At 33.8% G+C, this 20,155-nt stretch overlaps 2 protein-coding genes across 3 annotated transcripts in view; one reads left to right on the forward strand and one right to left on the reverse strand.

Moving 5' to 3' along the window:
- Positions 1-523: 523 nt before the first annotated feature.
- LOC110998270 (protein cereblon) lies at positions 524-7,756 on the reverse strand. The gene is made up of 11 exons (XM_045633509.1): positions 7,707-7,756; positions 7,510-7,625; positions 6,839-7,038; positions 6,090-6,251; positions 5,176-5,280; positions 4,568-4,695; positions 3,211-3,350; positions 2,567-2,669; positions 1,632-1,776; positions 1,123-1,301; positions 524-921 (listed from the first exon to the last, which is right to left on the reverse strand). Exons 1-10 carry the CDS (start codon positions 7,714-7,716, stop codon positions 1,142-1,144), a joined length of 1,269 nt encoding a protein of 422 aa, XP_045489465.1. The 5' UTR covers positions 7,717-7,756; the 3' UTR covers positions 524-921; positions 1,123-1,141.
- A 1,991-nt stretch (positions 7,757-9,747) lies between these two features.
- LOC110998268 (transmembrane protein 131 homolog) overlaps positions 9,748-20,155 on the forward strand; it is a 29,785-nt gene continuing 19,377 nt past the window's right edge. Inside the window, exons 1-6 of one of the 2 annotated variants that reach the window (XM_045633383.1) lie at positions 9,748-10,013; positions 10,510-10,553; positions 13,407-13,625; positions 16,961-17,074; positions 18,644-18,766; positions 19,458-19,621. In XM_045633383.1, coding sequence (XP_045489339.1) covers positions 9,887-10,013; positions 10,510-10,553; positions 13,407-13,625; positions 16,961-17,074; positions 18,644-18,766; positions 19,458-19,621 — 791 coding nt within the window. In that variant the 5' untranslated portion in view covers positions 9,748-9,886. The remainder of the gene's footprint in view (positions 10,014-10,509; positions 10,554-13,406; positions 13,626-16,960; positions 17,075-18,643; positions 18,767-19,457; positions 19,622-20,155) is intronic. The other variant, XM_045633384.1, reaches the window with a different exon arrangement.

Genomic DNA, 20,155 nt, shown 5'->3' on the forward strand with positions numbered 1-20,155 from the left:
ATTATTTTTTTTAATTTAACGTTTTGTCAAGGCTCATATTGAAACAACTTTTCCGTATTTAAGATTATCAAGTCTTTATTATTAAAGTGAAACTTTTATGACATCGTCTCAAACTTTTTGGTCTGTGTGGCGCATGTCGCGTGACGGTCGGCCGCGGAGTAGGGATAAAGTGACAGACGCTCGTCATAGCAGCCAAGGCCAATATGGCGGCGCACATAGTTCGCAGCAGCTGACCGTGTAGTGTATAGACTATTATTCATTTGTGCCAGTGCTCTACGCTATTTTAATATATTGTATATAATCTAAATAATTGTTAAGTATTATGTATGTCGTACTCTCTAAGACACAGAATTCAATAAAAATATTAGTTGGAGACTTCTACTTTTATTATTTCCCATTATCATTCCAATTTTCCAAGTATAAAATTAAGATTGATGAAGCGATTTTATACCCTTAATGGAATATTATTCCAAAAATGTTTAGTTAAATGTCTATAATATAAAAAAAGTTTCACTTTTACCGTGGTTTCATAAAACCACACAACATTTTCTTAACAATATTGAATTTAAATTTAATTTATATCAAATATGATCTCATTTTTTTAAACATCGTTCAAAGCACCGTAATTAAGTCGTTAAGTGATCCCGCCCATGGCCACCCAAGCCTTTGAACAATTGGTATACGCAGATAAATAGCCACCTCGCGTCATTGTCGTCAAATCAGGTGCCAAGTTGATTTGTGTGTAGTACCCTCTTTTTTAAATTAAGACAAATTGGTTTGGAAATACTTTAGCTGAAGTATTATATCATTAGTGGTACAACATAGTGGTAAACCATAAACACAGCCTTAAAAACCACTCAGTTGTGGACAGACGTCAAGGTCGACGTCCGATGATGAACCTCAGCTGCTACGAAAAAAAAAATCTGACTTGTAATAGTTACATCCTCCCTCGCAAGGGGGATGCTTAAACCCGCTCGAGCATGAGTCTCCATCGGGTGGTTTGTTTGTTCGCGCCCTGCTGATACAGGGCGGTACGGGGGCGGGCTAATAGCCCTTGGTGGGGGCTGCTGCGCGCGAGGAACAATGGCTCGACTCGCTGCGCGCAGCCGATAATAAAAAAAATCGTATGAGGGTAGATGTTTTATAGAGGTTGTGATACTGATCCGTCTGAGGGTAGATTATTAGGGGGTGGGGTAGGAGAAGGTAGAAGGGGGGGAGTTGGGACAGGTCGTGGTACGACGTTATTGCGGCAAAGGCCGAAGAACTGTGATGGGCGTACTGCGCGCTTAAGGGCATCGAATCTGCAAAAAAAATTGTGCCTTTAATTTGAGATGGGTTTTTATTAGGTCTTGGCCTCAGATTTCTGTATCTGTTACATTAATAACTATCAATCAAATAGGCTAAAAAAATAATATAAAATTTTTTGTTAAAGAGCCGGCAACGCTCTCGCGAGCCCTCTGGCATTGAGAGTGTTCATGGGCGGCGTTATCACTTAACATCAGGTGAGCCTCCTGCCCGTTTGCCCCCTGTTCTATAAAAAAAAAATAGGCAGGTGATTGTAATGTCGACACTTCAGTGGAGAAAGAAATTGTAACCAATACTTAAAATTAACAAGTTCTCTTTTTACTCACCTCCAACCAACATGCGCCATACAACAAACGCATAGAGCGATACTCCAAGCATATCCCGGAAACCATGAAAACTCGACCGAAGCCGGGCCACTCAATTGTATGTTTTTGGTACGGGTGACGGTCACCAAATCGTGCATATATCCACCTAAAACGGAAAAGTGTCATCTGTCAAAGGAACTCAAGACTTCAATGTCGTTATAATTTTGTCAACAGTCAAAATTATAACGACATTGAAGGCACTACTCATCTACACTAATATTATAAAGAGGAAAACTTTGTTTGTTTGATTGTAATGAATAGGCTCATAAACTACTGGACCGATTTTGAAAATTCTTTCACCATTCGAAAGCTACATTATCCACGAGTAATATAGGCTATATTTAATTTTGAACAAAAATAGGGTTCCGTAAGATATTAGGGTTTTTCGGACACAAGGTGTAAAAAATCAACCAAAAAAACTTACTTATTTTGCGTACCCTGCCTAAACTATTAAAGATAGAACCATAAAATGTTCAAAGTAATTGTAGATCTTATAAATATCTACAAAAAAATCCGCGACACACTAATCCCCCCCCCCCCCCTTCTAGTTATTCATTCATTGATTTAACATATATCTGAACATATCCATAAAAGCCACCACCCAACTTAACTTCCGTAAAAACCTGTGGCGTGTGTAATATACACAGCATTTTGTATCAATTATAATTATTTATGCAGTTTTTTTTATATTAATTCAATCTACCACTCTACCAGACTAACACGCCTATACAGTCTCTCACGCGTATGCATTCTGTCCCGCTCTAACGCATATTGGCCGCGTATATTACATCATCGTGTGTTAGGTTTATTTTCGTTACGGAATTTCTTGATTCAATAAATAAAATAAAGTCTACACTATCTTAAAAATTAATTAAACTAATTGTAAAACTTCTCACCCAAGTTAATATAATTTGAATGCACTCCCTCAGAGGACATAGCGAACATATTCTCTCTTCGCGCGATTTCAGTCGAACAAGATACACAACACAGGACACTATTCTGGGAACAATGTGTAATTTTATTAATAAATCCTACTAATATTATATACACGAAATTTTAGTATGGATGGATGTTTGTTACTGTTTCGCGTAAACTACTGAATGCATATTAATGAAACTGTAATGTATATATGTATGTGTGTGTAACAATAATAACGGATAATTTATTTCAGTTGTACATTTGGTAGTAATAAATTGATTGCTAAATGAAAATAGATATTTTAATCGCTTCTGGTATTTAAAGTACATATATTATAAGTGTTGAAAATATATCTTTACAAATATTGATGAGTTATTCTGATGTATTTAAGCTATATTATTGTAAAGTTTCATTAAAATTCATTCAGTAGTTTTTACGTTAAAGTGTATCAAACAGAGGTACATCCAAACTTACAACTTTTCGCGTTCATAATATAGCGTGTCTAGAAAAAAAATATTTAAACAACCTAACTTAAGACACCAATGATTAAAAAGAATTAAAATTACACATTTCCTAAAAAAAACAATTAATTATAAATATATTAAATTATTATTTTACTTACCAATCCAATAAGACGGACTTCCATATGCAGCCTTAGTAAAGCATCGTCCACCATGAACAGCGCCAGTCTGTCTCTCGGTGTGAGAGTCAGATTCGATGCAGTCCAAAAAGATAAAGAGACCGGCTCTTCTGGTATTGACGCTAAAATATACAAAAGTCAAAATTTATTTATTCATAGAAGTAGGTAACATAATGTACACTTATGAACGTCAAAAAAAGAAATATTAAATGAATCTAATTTAACAGTTACTGCCAGTTCTCAAATCAAGGGCGTAGAACGGAAGAGAAGACCTGGCAATAAACTCTCCGCCACTCTTTTTAATCGCCAAGTTTTTTTTCTTTTACACAACGTTTGTAAGGAGCTGCAACCATTACACCATGTTCCATATGACATATTGAGTAATAAAGAATAATAAAATAAATTAAAAACAAAGATTTCTCCTCTTATCTTATCAGCAGGAGGCATGGTGAAATAGGAGCACGCACTTACATACTCGAGGGAACAACACGCAAATACGTAGTATAAACAACTAATATCACCGCATACACGAATTCAAGTACGACCAGTCACCACAAGTAGCACCCGTTCACGAGTATGACGCATGGCCAGCCATCGGCCCCCTCGCCATATTTTAGGGAGAGAGACAACCCGACGCATGGACGCCGCCACATACCAAAGACATATTCTGATATTATAAAGTCCAGTCCACTATTATAGACCAGGACTTATCGACGCGTTAGCTGGGACACATTGATCGCATGGGTCAAGATTGGGACGGAAGATTATTAAAGCCGGAGACCTAGATGGAACAACAGTATCTCAGATGAAAACAGATATTTGGTGGTACATAACATAGCACTGCCAGTATCTCGTTTCAGAATGATACTGTGGAAGAAGAATGGAACTGCTCCTTCAACATAATGCAAGGATCCTCGTTCAGACTAACCGCGGACTAACCGCGGACAGACTAACTGGCTCAAAGGTCTTAGTTGATGTAGATGTATAAATTGTAGATTTATAAGTTTAGTTGTATGTGTATAAGTTGCAGGCGTATAGGTTGAATGGGTATAAGTTAGGTGTATAGGTTTTAGGTGTATAAGTTTTAGGTATATAAGTTTTAGGTATATAAGTTTAAGGTGTATAAGTATTAGGTGTATAAGTTTTAGGTATATAAGTTTAAGGTGTATAAGTATTAGGTGTATAAGTTTTAGGTATATTAGTTTAAGGTGTATAAGTATTACGTGTATAAGTTGTAGGTGTATAAGTTATATGTATATAATTAGAAATACTACATGAACTGCGGTCTCGATGACTTTTGGTTAATATTAATTAAAATAAGAAATAACTAAGTACTTACTTTTAACAATATTCCTGAAATATTCCTTTATTGTCTGTTTCATTCGATGAAAGTCGAATATGTCATAGACAAAATGTGGCCAGGTTGTCATCGCCGAATCTATTACGCGAAAGCGATTATCAGCCAACCTAAAATTTTTAAATTTTACCTTAAAGAGCTGTGGTATATAGCCAGAGCGCAAATAAATCTCTCTATTTTTCCAGCCGCGCACCGCAACTATGAGATACCAGATCCTTATAGCTTGAACGAAGGTCCCAAAATTATTAAAGGATAGAGAGCAAATGGTCAGGAGGCTAATTCGATGTAAAGTGATACCGACAAACAATCAAATCAGTTTAAAAACAATTTGATAGAAAGTCACAACTATATGTTCAATTATTTCGATTTTTTTATAATTTATTATTCAATAGTTGCTATTCTTTTTATATTAATTTAAATTTTTATATTTTTTTACCATATATAAAACATATTTCAATAAAGTATATAACATGTCTACATGGACTGTGTCCAGTTTATGTTTCCACCATACAAACTTCTACTATTTAAGATTATTTATACAATAAATAAATAAATAATAAAAAAAAAAACATAAATTTGTTTATACCAACATAGTTCGTTCTCGTCTCCAATGATCGAGGCTGGGAAGTCGCACCTGCTGTAAGGGATCCCCAAGTTGCACTTCAGGTAATATTAATATTTCTACCAATTTCATTCTAAAAAAAAAATATTAAATTAGTATTTATATGTAAGTAATATAAGTTTTTTTCATAAGCGATTCTTAAATGGTACACCACTAGCCACTAGTCTACCACTAATATAATTATATTATTATACACATTATAGGTATGTACTATAATTTAATTGAAACTGAAACTTTTTTTTTTCTAAATACAAAGTAGTCTGTGGTAGAATTTACTGCTCTGTCCGCTTTGACTCCATTTGACAGAATGAAATGTGTTATTTTGTGAAATCTGTTAAACGTTATAGATATTATATTAATTAAATAATATAATAATTTGAAAATAATAATTAATTTATTAAAAAATTCATAGTTGAAATGTCAATGTCATTCATGTGACACAAAATGGTCTTTGCCGTCTAATATCTTGGATATCATTTTGTCTAGAGAAGCGTTTTGGCGGGAATATAAATATTTAACTTATATAACAGAATTAATTACAATTTGTTTGGTTTTTATAGTGGCGTACAAAAAATCTGAAAGGTTTCATAAAATGTCTGGCGTCCCATTGAGTCTTCACTGTCAAATGTCAATAATTTGATACGTAAATCTCAGTCAGAAAGACCGCGTCATTTGGTGTTATGCTGCACTTATGGCTTAAATTTATACTTCAATGTATCTTAATGCATGTACACTTGACATGGATTCAATCCCGTAACCCCAAATGGGCATGCCATTCTTATAATGATTTTTCGACACAAATAGATGTTTCATCCGAGTGAAACAATAATTCCAGTAGGTAATCGAATTCAGGACCTTAGTTTAAGTTTTTGCACAGCTTACCTGTCATACAAGTGTATAGGTTTTGACATTTTTGGCATTACTTTAAACCTAAATCTATGACTTGCTCGAGACCGAAATGACAATGTTTGTGGTGAATTGGTATCGCTTGCTTCAATCACTTCACATAATACACCATACCCAGAAATGTATGTACACGTTTCACTGAAAAAAAAATGATTTATATATCTTTATTTATTTATTTTTTATTTATTTACACTTCGTTGCTAAAGAAATACAAACAACACAATATATATAAATTACAAGGGATGCAACGGGCCGCCTTATCGCTAACAAGCGATGTCTTCCAGGTACTTATTATAAAGAGGACACATTTGTATGTTTGTAAGACATGCAACTCAGCAAGGTAGAAAAGTCTTTCACATTTAGATCACAAAATATTTGAACATAAATAAATGTCTGACAGGTTACGGTTACAATATGCTCTACATATGACTCCATTTCCAATAGGTTTTTTAAATATATATTTTCTAAAAATTAGTAATAATAGGAGCCTCATCTGATATTATGTCATACTCATGGACACTCACACTGCTAAAACATGACAAGTGTGTTGATGGACATGACTTATTTAAGCAATCACACAACTGTATAAATTGATCACTGCCTTAAGCTTTATGATCGACACACCATTCTTAAGATAAAATTATGATGAATTATTTGGAGTATGAAAGATTAAAATATTTGTCGATCTTAAATTGAATACCAATTATTATACTATATTTTCTTACTCAGGACAAAGCAATCCAAAGATTTTATCATTATCCAATGCCTGTGATATCACAGCAATATCTTGTGTATCTGTAAGCAGCATTGGTACTGTTTCTCCAGGAAATACTGCTCCATGGTGTGCCATAACTGGAATTTTTCCTGTCCATCCAGGCTCCAGGTCAGGTCTTCCAGTGATTGCAACAAGATCTTGACTCAGATACTAAAATATATATAATAAAATGGTTCTAAAAACATGTGAGTAAAATGAGCATTAAAAACTTAAAATGTATATGGCAGTGATTAGATATTTATAAGTTGCTCTAGTTACTATCTAGGCTCTAGCTTACACAGAACAAATAAAAATTTGGACTTTGCACATCTGAGATTGAAGTATTAATTTTGAATTAAAAAGGTAATAATGTAATAATAAAAATGAATTAAAAAGGTAAAAAGGTAATAATGCTCTTGCACCATTTAAACGTCCAACCATCAATAACAAACTTGTCCAGGCTCAAATTAGGATAGTTATACAAAATAACATTACATAGAATAGCAGTCAGGCGCATGTCTAGATTATTATAAGGAATACTTACCTTCATGCTTATGAAACTTTTATTATTTTTAAGCAGTATTTTAAAAATAAATCGTAAGAAGGATGAGTATGTCGCCATCTTTTAGGTTTGGTACTTACTGAATGTGATGCCGCAAGGGTAATATCGAATTCTTCAGCCTCTAGTTCCAGATTTTGCATTTCTTCAGATGTTTCACTTCCCGAACTCCGATCCTCCTCATTCTCACTTACAGTGCCTTATAAACATTTCCGCACATATTATTTTATAAAGAAACAATGTCGCAACGCAATATCATAAAAAATGCTTTTATTCTCACCCTCATCCATATTTGAGAGGTAAATATGAAGATATGAATTTATCAATAATATTAATTTAATTTATGTAAATTAACTCAAGTTGTACAAATCACACAGTCCAACCTGAAACAATTAAAGAAACGATAACAATTATGTACTAAAATAGTAAACACGAATAACACGATCTGACGATTGACAACGAAACCTAACATTGACAGCTGACTCTTGACAGCTGACACCACTGACAAATTAAGTAAGTTTATTAGTATCGTTACCGGTTACACTAACGCTAAATTAATTTAAATTAACAACACTTAGGATTGAAAAAAAAATATATTTATTTATTTATTTATTTCACTACATTTTTCTATCTTAACAGTAATTACTAATACGATAGAATTCCAACACAAACACACCCATTACAAAACATCCCACACCAACTATTCTAGATAAAAACATTAAAAAATTAAACTTATATTCCTAAATCTATCTATCCATAACTAACAATATAGCTAGCAACTCTTGTGAACTCAGCCAGTGTACAAACAAATAGGTCCACCTCAATAGAAACTCTGTTCACTATCCGTATTGCCCGCGTGAGTGGCGCTTTGCTAATCAAGTTGGAATGTACGCGCGGTACATCCAAAAGTTTAGACGTAAGTCTCAGGTTTCTACTTGGTACCCGTAGACGCAGCCTCTCCATTATATCCGGATTATGCACCCTACCCGTAAGAATCTTAAATAAATAAACTGACACAGCTAGCTCTCTTCTGAGGCCTAGCTGGTCGTATCCCACCATACCCAGAACAAACAGGGTCGGGTACATAAGCGGATACAAGGGATACACTCCATACAGTCTCTTGTAGAGATAGCGAGTGAAATTTATTTTGTACTCGCTCTAACATGAGACTGTATTTAGTCTCATATGGGGCCCACACCATTGCGTTGCACTCCAAGTGACTTCTCACTAGCGCGTTGTATAAGATTTTGATCGCACCGATGTTCTCAAAGCCACAAGCTTTGAGAATATAAAAAGGTATAAAAATAAAGCGTAAAATATGGTCAGTTGCCTACTTTTACCTATTTACAGTATTTACTTCTGCAGCATCTTTTCGGGGTAGCGCCGCGGCACCTAATTATCTATCAAGTACCTTTATATAGTTGGCCTCCTAAATTCCTAACTTTAAAAGACTAATAGCATTTTGCAAATAACTCTTAACTTGCAAAACTTAATATGTACTTCAGAAATCAGTGAACCAAAGTCTTAACATTCTCTTATTTCGATAGAAAATAATCTTATTCCTGTACAATTCTTTTCAACTAAGTAACATTTTAAATATTTATCTCTTTCGTCAAATGAAAATGTAATGTAAAAAGACTGTAGGTACGCTGCTGATGCGGCAATTTATTATGTATAATGAGTTTCAAGTAAAGTTTTGCACTATTGAACAGTCTTTATTTATCAGTGTATATATATCATAACATCCCCTAAAAGACTTTACAAAGTTATGCACCTCCTTCCTTTTTCAATGTGTTTTCATTTGTTTACCGCATTAGAACATATTAATGACTATTGTATTCTGTTAAATACGAGCAAAAAATACATAATATTTATTATGACGCGATGTGGATGTCACACAGTGGAAGTGATAATCCTGCAAGCGTCGCGTCGGGACCGACGTTTTCCGTCCCGCTGTCTGTTTTACTACCTACTAAGACGAATATAAATATAATACAAGTGTAGCGTCGTGCTTATGCCCCGTTCGCACTCCGTTTCGTCATACTTTTCCGTTGACTGTCATGGACAAGGCACACAGAGCCGTCGCGGTCGGCGCGGCTCTTTGTGACATGTCCATTAATTAGTACATTACAATGGCTCACGTTGCGCCAGCTTCGCGTCAACGACACAAATCTTGTGATTTCTTGTCACAAAATGAACAAACAGAACAGACTACTACTCTGTATAGAGCTTTATTTCGGTTAATATAGTCAATTGTCAAAATGAAGTGAGCAATCAAATTTATTATTGACTTATGTACATCAGATTTGTCATGTGTTATTTGATTTTGACTTTCGTCTCAATTTTTCTTAAACGCACATCTTGTGATTGTAATGAGATAAAATTACGATAGTGCTTTTTATAAACAAATGTTATGTTGAAATGAGATTAAACGGTGTTTAAAAAGACTGAATCAGCAAAATGTATCGGAAAATTTTGTGGTGTTACGTATTTTTATTGACATCATTTGATATATCTCCTTACTCGAAGTTGACAGCCCAGGGGAAGAGCCATGGTAAAATCGATTTCTCATCTTCCAAATACATGAGTACCAATTATGTGAGAAACATGTACTAGATGTTTATTTAAGTAATTTTCGAAATAAAAACCTTGCAAGTAAAATCTTACGAATGTTGAAAGCATTCTCTAGGAACGAAATTAAATATATTTTGTGACTTCACGCGATGTTATTTTTGACTAGCGCTGTTGTTTTTTCTGTATATATTTGGTTATTTTTGGATTTGTGATGGGATAAATACGTAGTTTTGGCGGTAAAGATGCAACAAGGCGGATGCAATGTGCAGCGCGCAAGTTGCGCATACCGTCCGAGTTGCGTACAAGACCGACATTCAATTATTGAATAACTTTTTGTAATATTATGCCGAAGCGTAGCTGTTATCACTTCCGCCCCTTATCATTTGAGTATTGTTTATTGTAAGACAATGTTAGTAATGTTGTTTAAAATGTTTTTAAATGTGGGATTTTCTTAAATTTCATATAACTAGAGTATATTGTAATATATATTGGACAATAATTGCTTACAGGTGCTTCAGTGCAGGACTCTATCACAGAAGGGATTGCATTTCAAGTAAGTTGTAAATCATATAATTTTTTATAGTTTCACAATTTAAATAATTAAACATAAAATGAATATATAAAATTAATTGTTTAACTATAATCTATTAAAAAAATGTAATAAACTTTTATATGGTATTAAACTCAATATATTTATTTTTTTAATATATATAAAATGTGCCGTAATAATTAATCCAGATATTATAATTTATTTAACTAAAATAAAATTATATAGATATTAAAAATGTAACAGATAGCAGACGAATGATGTTAAAAAAACATAGTAATAAAGCTGAAGTACATAATCATTGAACCTTTTTATTTTACATTGTTTTAGTCAATACGTTTGTATCGACTAAAACAATGATAATAATGTATACATTAAAAAAATCAATACTTAAGCTCTTCTATTCAATATAATCTTAAATAATAATAATGGCGCATTTATTCAAATGATTTGTGTTGGAAGTCAACCCATGTGTTCTGACCAATTGTGCACTGTTTAATTCTTTAATACCACTAAGCCATTTAAAAATATCATACTTACAGATGTTATTTGTTTGTTTTGGTAGATTTTTATTTATAATAGATCTTGCTTATAAACTAAGTTGATTAGCATCAGAAATCATAGAGATCATTTATCTATTAAGAGATAAATGATTATATATTAATTAATCGAATTGAATTATTTATAATTTTTTAATAATAATTTATATTCCAAAAATCGGTTATCTTTAATATATTTTGTCTGCAATATATAAACGGTAGATCCCTTATAATCTGACTGACAATATATTTAACTCTACCTTCATTTCAAATTCTTAAAAGTAATTGATATTTGCATTAATTAGCATACACAACATGGAGCAGATCCCATTTATTCATCTTCAAATATATTATTTTCATAATATGATTATTGCAAATTAAGAGCATTATTGAAATGAAAGATGACCATGAAAAAACTAGTTTGACAACTACAATGTCAACAAGAACATTAGCCAAATAGTTATAGTATAGTAGCAAAGTAAGCAATCATGAAAATTATTGGTAGTTTATTTAATTTGTTGGTCATTAGTGGTTTGAGATTACGACAAAAGGAGTCTATAAGACATTGAAGATTTGAGAACTGTCATGAAACTTTACTGAAAATTATTATAATTAGACATAGACGTAGATATAGGTTTCAGGCTACAATTTCCGCGTACTATACTATCGAAAGTTAGTAATTCTTTTTTGGGAAAAGGGATACTTTTCTTTATAAAATCCCAGCGGCTCTTTTATCTCTGCCTTTTAATAAATTTAAGAAATGTATTAAAGAAAAGCTGTGTAAAAAGCCTTACTATAAAGTTAACGATTATCTAGTTGATAAAAGGACCTGGGACTAATGCTAGACAAGTTTTAATATAAGTGTTGTTTCATGATTTGCTTTATGAAAAGAGTACCGAGAGTTTTGTACGTCGGTTTTTACTTTCGGTCTACTGTCTTTGCCGATGAGTAGAGATGCCTACAGATTCAAATTTATTGCCGCGGAATAAGTGATACCTATATTCCATAGAAAACATATTTTATTTTATTTATATTTTTTATATTACATAGACATAACATTTCTTACTTACAAAACAAACACAAAATACTTATAATCTAGAAAAAAATAATCAATCAAATCAAGTTAAAATTCATTTATTCAATTTAGATGCGTCTTAGGGCAGACAGATTTAAAATAATATATTCATGTAGGTACCACAATGTTCACTTATGAACGTTAAATAACAAATACCTATATATTAAATATTTCTTATTTTATATTTACTACCAGTTTTCAAATAAAGGGATAGTATGAGAAGAACTAGGCAACAAACTCTCCGCCTCTCTTTTTAATCGCCATTTTTTGTTTTATACAATGTTTGTAAGGTGCTGCAACTATTACCCCATGTTCTACATGATATCTTAAGTAATTAATAATAATAAAATAAATCAGAAAGAAAGATTTATCGTCTATTAGCAGAAGGCATGGTGAAATAGGAGCATGCACTTAGATTCTCGTGGGAACAACACAATACCTTTTCATCACACCGACTCAGACGTGATATAAAAATAAAAAACTTGTTTTTTGTTAAATCTCAACATAAAATTTTAGGTTATGTGAAAAAAAAAAGTTTAAATACAAAAGTTGTAGATTTTTTTATTATCTACAACCTTGCCACTTGACTTTTTTCCATAGGACTTTTAGTTTTGCCGGAAATCGAGATAAACCGCTTTTACCCTTAAAAAATCACTTCTTCCCCTTCCCGACCTCGAAAATTTTCCTTTCATTTTTATAATATTCTCTCTTTCCAATGATTTGTTTTCTACTATTTTTTTTTTGGTTTCAAAAATTTTCGACTCTGGTCTACAGTCAACAACTTGCATATATGTATATATTTCATTAACTAACGAATACTTATGAACATAAAGAAAAGTGGCAATACAGCCAATCAACCTTCTGTGCCTGATACATTACCGTCAAATTTTTGGGTCTCAGGTCAAATCAAATCAAAATATCTTTATTCATATAGGTAAACTTTTACACTTATGAACGTCGAGAAAAACAAATTAAATTAATCGTAAATTTACATTTACAACCTAAAGGTAAGGCGGGTTCCTCGCTCTGTTCTTTTCCGTAGCAGGCACATAGAAAGTCCAAGGTTTTCAGCGGGGGATCGAACCTCCGACCATTGTTCACCTAATTATCGAAATAAAAGAAAACAGCACAATTTTAGAATTACAAATTACGTAGGCCGAGCAAAGGCAGGAAAAGTACACATTTGTGAATATGTTTACTATTTTCCTTCCAGAAGATATTAAGAGTGAGATCATTTTTGTGTAGGAATGGGGCGCAGACTCCATGTCAGTGGACAGCAACGAGGCAGGCGAAGGCGTGGAGGGCGTGGCGCTCTGGCCTCCAGCTCTACACTTTGGGCGCTCCGCCCTCGCAGAGCCACACACACAATTGGTTACGCTAACGAATATGGCAAACACAACGTTGCACCTCGCTTCTGTGGCGGGGACTACGCCAGACTTCCACGCTTCGTTCTTTGATTCCAAGGTTTGTATGGTTTTTTCCACCCCTAAATATATAGCCTACATTTTTAATAAAATATGTGGCTACAGCATTGATGACTATACCCCGAAAATACAAAAATAAAATGTATATCATGGGCATGTTTCTGCAGTATTTTTATGGCCTCTTTATTTCCAAAAGGAATAATATATTTTAAACAAGTTTATCATATCAAAACAAATAAAAAATCATTTATTCATATAGGTAACATAATGTACACTTATGAACGTCAAAAAGAAAGAAATATACATTAAATGACTCTAATTTTACATTTACTGCCAGTTCTCAAATCGTAGAACGGAAGAAAAGAAATGGTAATAAACTCTCCGCCACTCTTTTTAATTGCCAAGTTTTTTTTACACAATGTTTGTAAGGAGCTAAAACCATTACACCATGTTCCATATGACATCATATGATTAATTATTACATAATATTATGTCCATGCATTATAAATAAACTAATACTATTTCAATTATCCTTACATTCAAATTCCAATCATAATTAGTAATTTCAATGTCAATAAATTTTTAGTATAAATAAATTAAAAAACTGCAACAGTATATGGACTAATTATTTTGTCTTTACTCGGTATATATAAGGGGCTTGGCTAGAACTTATAACCAAAAACAGACACAAAAAAGGGACGCACATATCGAGCAATATATATTGAGAGATAAATATTGAGATATATTGCCGTGGCCACGGCTGGGACACTAAATTGTATACTAAAAATACTGCATAGTCTAGCCCGTTTGCCCCCTGTTCTATAAAAAAAAATGCTGGCCAACCACACCCTTCCTATTCCTTGGCAATCCTAGGCAACAAGACTAAAATAACCTAATATTTTAGTCTTGTTGCCTAGGATTGCCATTTACAATAAAACAAAACGGAATTTCCGAGCCCTTAGTTCTTCACGATCACGAACGAAGTAACAAAACAAATGAAATAATCATGGCGGAGTCGACAACGTGCTTACAATTTTACCAAAGACAATTTGAAACAAAAACTCTAAAAGTAATCTAAAGCTGTTGTCGTGACCGCCATCTTGTTTTACATTATTAACTTCGGTCAGACAAACAGTTAAATGTTTCCGATGCTGCTTTATTTCAATTAAAATGCTAGCGACTTCATTGAATATCTATCTTTTATTAACTGTCTAGAGATTCAATTAACTCTCTGATTTAACTATACTGCGCCATGTACATACGTGGCTATAACTGAAATCTCAGCGCTATAACACTGCAAGTCCAACTCTGAAATTTAATATACATTTTTGATGCATATTTGAAATTACCTCCTTTACTGAGTCAACGACAAAATCTTTAAAGGTTTTTAATCGACTTTTAGGGATTTTTGAAGTAAATCTTATGGGAAACATTCTGTTGGAGTTGGCTTTCAATCTAAAATAAAAGCCAATTTTAATATGGATTTTGTAATGGCCATGACTGTTATCATTCGTTATATAGACACGAATTAAATTGATACAAATCTAGCCATTATTGTAATTTCATAGAATATTTTACACAGAACGCCAAGTGTAGCTACCGTGCATACATATAATCTGTTTTGATATTTTGACAGCTGCGGTTGTTACGAAGAAATGTGTGTCATTGTTTTACTGACATTTTTATTACATTTTTGCAATGCGGTATGTTTTTTTTAAACCTTTCTATAACTACATTGAAAAAATAACTTAGTATGACTTAATATGTGGGGATGTAAAACGAAAGAGTTTCATGTAATGACGCCTTTGACAGTTCGCATGTACATTGACAATTGACAATTATGTCACTTAACATTGACGTATTCGTTTAGAAATTGTTCTTACTAACGGGGGGCTAACGGGCAAGAGATTCAACTCATATCAAGTGCGTTGTCAGCCTTTTAAGACTACACTCTACTTGAATGAGTAAGTCGGATTGATTCGGAAATACTTCAGTGGGCAGCTGGTTCCACATAGCGGCAGATCGACCCTAATTGACAAGAGTGTGCAATAAGTGAATAAAATTTCCAGACGAAACAAATAAAACTAACATATGAAATTACAAAATAAAAAATACAAGAAATTAAGTAACTACTATAGGCACTAACATATAATTTAATTTTTCAACATGTAACACGAAGAGATCCAAAATATAGAAAAATTTATCGTTATTGGTAGAGTGGGGGGTACCTCCAGGCTACCCTACTCACTGGACTGATCAAATAAAGGCTCTTACAGGTCTTACCCAGGCTTCAAAGGCTAAAGAAGAAGAAGCACTGAGAAGAAAAGAAAAGAGCGAGATTGGGGTGCGGGAAGAGTTCGATTCTTGTCATGAGATGGAATTGGAGGCAAGCTCGAACTTTTCCTGCGTTTCAGTTTTGCGTCATCTACAGAAGAAAAGAAATTCTTACCGTTTTAGAATATTTATACAATTTGTGTATCCTCAATAAAGACTTTATTATTAAGATTTTGTTTAATGTATGCTGAGTATTCTATTGTTATAATATGATAAATGATTTCTAGTCCTAATCTCGACCAATGTTGTTTTCTATAGAAAGTTTAATTATTATTTTTTTTAGGCGGAAGGCCAACGTTTCTATACAATTTGGCTTTCCGTTATTTTTAGAAAAATGTCCAATTTTTATATACAGTCGACTCTAGGTAATATGAAATTTTCAGTTCCTTGAACAATACTCGATAAATTATATTATTTTTTTATTATAGAACAGGGGGCAAACGGGCAGGAGGCTCACCTGTGTTAAGTGATACCGCCGCTCATGGACATTCAATGCCAGGCGGCTCGCGAGTGCGTTGCCGACCTATTAAGAATTAGTACGCTCTTTTCTTGAAGGACCCTAAAATTAAGGAATTTCATGCTCGCTAACGTGCAATAATTTTAAGTATTTTTTTTTAGAATTTGTAGTGTATCAACAATAGACATGTCAATTGTCAAACTCTTTGGACATTGACAGACACAAGTCGCTGACTAAAAAAAAGATTCCTGTCGAAATAAATATCTGTACCGAAAGCACATTAGCAGGTGGCAAGTTGATTTCTGCGTGTAGTAATTTGTTTTTTGTTGCTAGTCAGTAGAATAGAATTAGACCGAAACCCTCCAAAAAGCAGAAAATGAAAAAAAAACACCTCACGTAATTTATGGACGCCCCCTTAGGGAACAACATGGGGTAGAGTGGCCTTAGAAAGGCCAGAATGGAGTAGATTGGAGGAGGCCTTTGCCTGGCAAGCGGACAAGCAGAAATGGAAGAAAGAATCAATCTACGAAAAATAAAGAATACGCTGAAATGTCCGATAAAAAAGGTTATTATTATTATTCCAGTCAATACCACCTCAGGGCAATACCAGCTTTAGCGTGGTGTACCTGGGGCGGAGGGAGGGGCTCGTCACAGCCCATCTTTACATTCATACTTCGCTTGGAGTACACAAATATCCTGTGAGTTATCTTTTGTTACATTTCCAACATTGTCAATGTAATGAATTCAAATTTATTCAAAGAAAATTATATTTTAATTTGAACCGGCTTTGATTTTGTGGGATGCAATTTAAAATGTCTGGAAATTTCTTGGAAAATTTAGAAATATTGACAATCAGAAATAGTTAAACTTCCAACAGATTTCGTTAAATTATGTTGAAATAGAGATTTACCAATGCATTTCTATAATGATTATATATAATCTTAGTTTTTAAACAAAAAACCTTAATTAGAATAATTATATTTATTAATATGTGAAGACAAGTAAAGTAATTAATACCTGAAATAATTTTAGAAACAACATTATATGTTTATTTTATGAAAGGACTTTAAAACCTAAATTAAAATCCGAAAATATTCAAACAAAAAAATGCTTGTAAAAATTTAAATGACTAGCTAAAACTCGCGCCTTTTTTCACAGACTAACAAATTCTCAAAATCTTTGACAGCTGACATAAAAGAAGGATAATTATTTCTTTACATGTATGTGTGTCGGATAAAGTGCTTATTACACTATGCGATATTCAGACTGGCTTAGTAAGACTGTCTTAAAATCTAATTAGCAAGCTCGCTATTACACTAGACTGAATACCGCATGCTAACTCATTTTTACTCATTTGCAAAGCGTACGTAGTCGGTGACGGATGTCGCCATGTGACTTAAGAAACTACCTTAGAGTAGGAGCTGCCGAGTTTGAATGACTATTAAAATGTTATATTAGTAATTTATATTATTATATGTAATTTAATAGATACTCCATACATTCAATATGGCAATAAAAATGGCATGTCTCGGTACAAATCAAGAACAGAACCAGGCTGGCACACTTTAGTATGTTGTCATTAGAGAATCGCAGAAAATTTATTTAAATTTATTGACACATCGTTTGCAGCTAAGATATTCTATAATAAGATTGATTGTCCGAACCTTCTTTCTAAATTTAAGATTCATGTTTGTTTTTACCAATGTATCAGTGTGTCGAGCGTTGGCTAACTTTATCTATAAAAAATAAAAAACATTCCAAAGTACTTAGTTTTCTTGCGAACACTCCATGGTGCACGCGGCCACAGAAAACAAACATATACAAACGTCTTTGCTCTGCGACTGCCGCGCGCTGACTGAATGATTTAGCGTGCTAAGTCTTATTACACTACACGATATTCAGCAAGCAAGCCAGTAAGCACCGCCGAACCCATTCGGTCGGTCTAATTAGACAGGCTAACTGGCTAACTCTTATTACACTAGGCTGAATCTCAGTAAGACTGTCTGAATATCGCGTGGTGTAATAAGCCTTTAACCATAACTTTTTAGTATAATGTTAACCTCTTGAATATATTATTATATATCTGTGTGTGTTTTCGTTTTCTGTGAAGTCATTTTTGTTTTGGGTTAACTCTGCTTAGATGAAATTCAATCCATCGCCGTGTTAAGGCTTAGAACGACATTGGCGGAATTGTGATTTACACAGAAGCCATTAAAAATAAAGTGAAGTGAAGTGTGTGTCGGATAATTTTTAAATTTGGTATTCAGGTGTCAGCGATAGGCGTGGCCAGCGAATATGACGTTTGGCCACTTGTTGGATTGCGTGTACCTCACAATGCATCTGTCGAACCGGAGCTTACCTTGTATAATCCCACCGATAAAACTATACAGGTATATACAGGACTATATGTCCGAAATGAAAGGCTTTGTATTGTTATCGCTGTTTTTTTTATATATTTTTGGTAATGTTTCAGAAATTGTTTTTTTCTTAATTTTTGCTGAAATTTAATTAATTTTTCCGATTTATTTCTTACGAGGCTGAAAATTTACACGACACCTGTCTGATCACCAACTTGCCTATTTACGCACGAACTCAATAATTAATCCACAATCTCAGATTGAAATCAATCAGACCGTGACAGTCGATCGATCTCCTATCTGCATCCCAATAACCAAACCCTACGAAGACAATCCATTTTTGGCGACGGATAGAATGCAATCTCTTCGCTCTTTACACTCATATTTGATAATCAATATAAACCAAATAAAGTAAATAAAATATACATGTCTATGTTCAAAACATATCAAATATCTTTTTAATTATTTTAAAATCTGGTGTAAGTTCAAATCTTAAGATATAGGCACAGTTGAACTGTCATTTTCATACAAAGGTACCTACCTACCATGGATAGCTTGTATCGATTACAATCCGTCGATTGGTTATTGGCACACTTTTATCAATATTTGGATGAAGATGTCTATTTCAGTTGGTCAAAATGGATTGAGATAGATTATTGGGTTTGGGCGTAATAACCCACGAAATTTGAAGATGAACGGATGCAGCTGTAACATGTTTTTGTAGGTGAGCGAAGTGTACTCCTCTGGCGGATGGCTAGGTCTTCGCCTCGCTAGTGGGGAGTCCCGAGCCCCACGAGATATCTGGACCATCCCTCCCAGGGAGCGGCGGGCCCTCGTCCGATTAAGGGTTTCTCCCACTCACAAACAGCCCTTGGCTGCGTATGTGCGGTGAGTACATGTTTTTATTATACTCAATCGGCGTTTTGCTGTGTAAAGATTGTAACATTGTTAGTAGAAGGGTGGAAATTATGTATTTTTTTAGAAAAAAACTTTTTACTTTTTTTGGGTCTTAAAATATAACATATTCTTGGATTTAATAGACACAAAAAATTCATTATAATCAGTCAATCCGCAAAAACGGATGCGTACCTACATGTTAAGTGTGCAATAACCTAAATCCCAAAACTATACCCTGGGACAGGTACCGGCAAACTTCTTGAGCATTAAACAAAAGAGTGGGGGAAAGTTTGCGCATTGTATCGAAGCGCTGAACACAAACGTCAACTGATTCACCAAACAAGCGATCGACGATCGACACGTCACTCTCTCTCTCTCTCTCCACCAAAGAATGAGGCAATCATCTTTTTTCTTTGACTTCTGCCATTCTTTACCTTAGATGGCCGATCCTCGATAGGAAATACCCACTGAGCTGATTGTTTTTTGTTTTCGGGTACGTAGCAATATATCCAGCATTCACCTGTG

Source organism: Pieris rapae, chromosome 23, assembly GCF_905147795.1.
Source record: "Pieris rapae chromosome 23, ilPieRapa1.1, whole genome shotgun sequence".
In the NCBI taxonomy this organism is placed as follows: Eukaryota; Metazoa; Arthropoda; class Insecta; order Lepidoptera; family Pieridae; genus Pieris; species Pieris rapae.

Coding starts and splice junctions, on each gene's coding strand:
- LOC110998270 (XM_045633509.1), bottom strand. Junction 5,281..6,089: donor CCTATACACTTGTATGACAG/GTAAGCTGTGCA, acceptor TTTTTTTTTTAG/AATGAAATTGGTAGAAATAT. Junction 3,351..4,567: donor TTTCAGGAATATTGTTAAAA/GTAAGTACTTAG, acceptor TGTATATTTTAG/CGTCAATACCAGAAGAGCCG.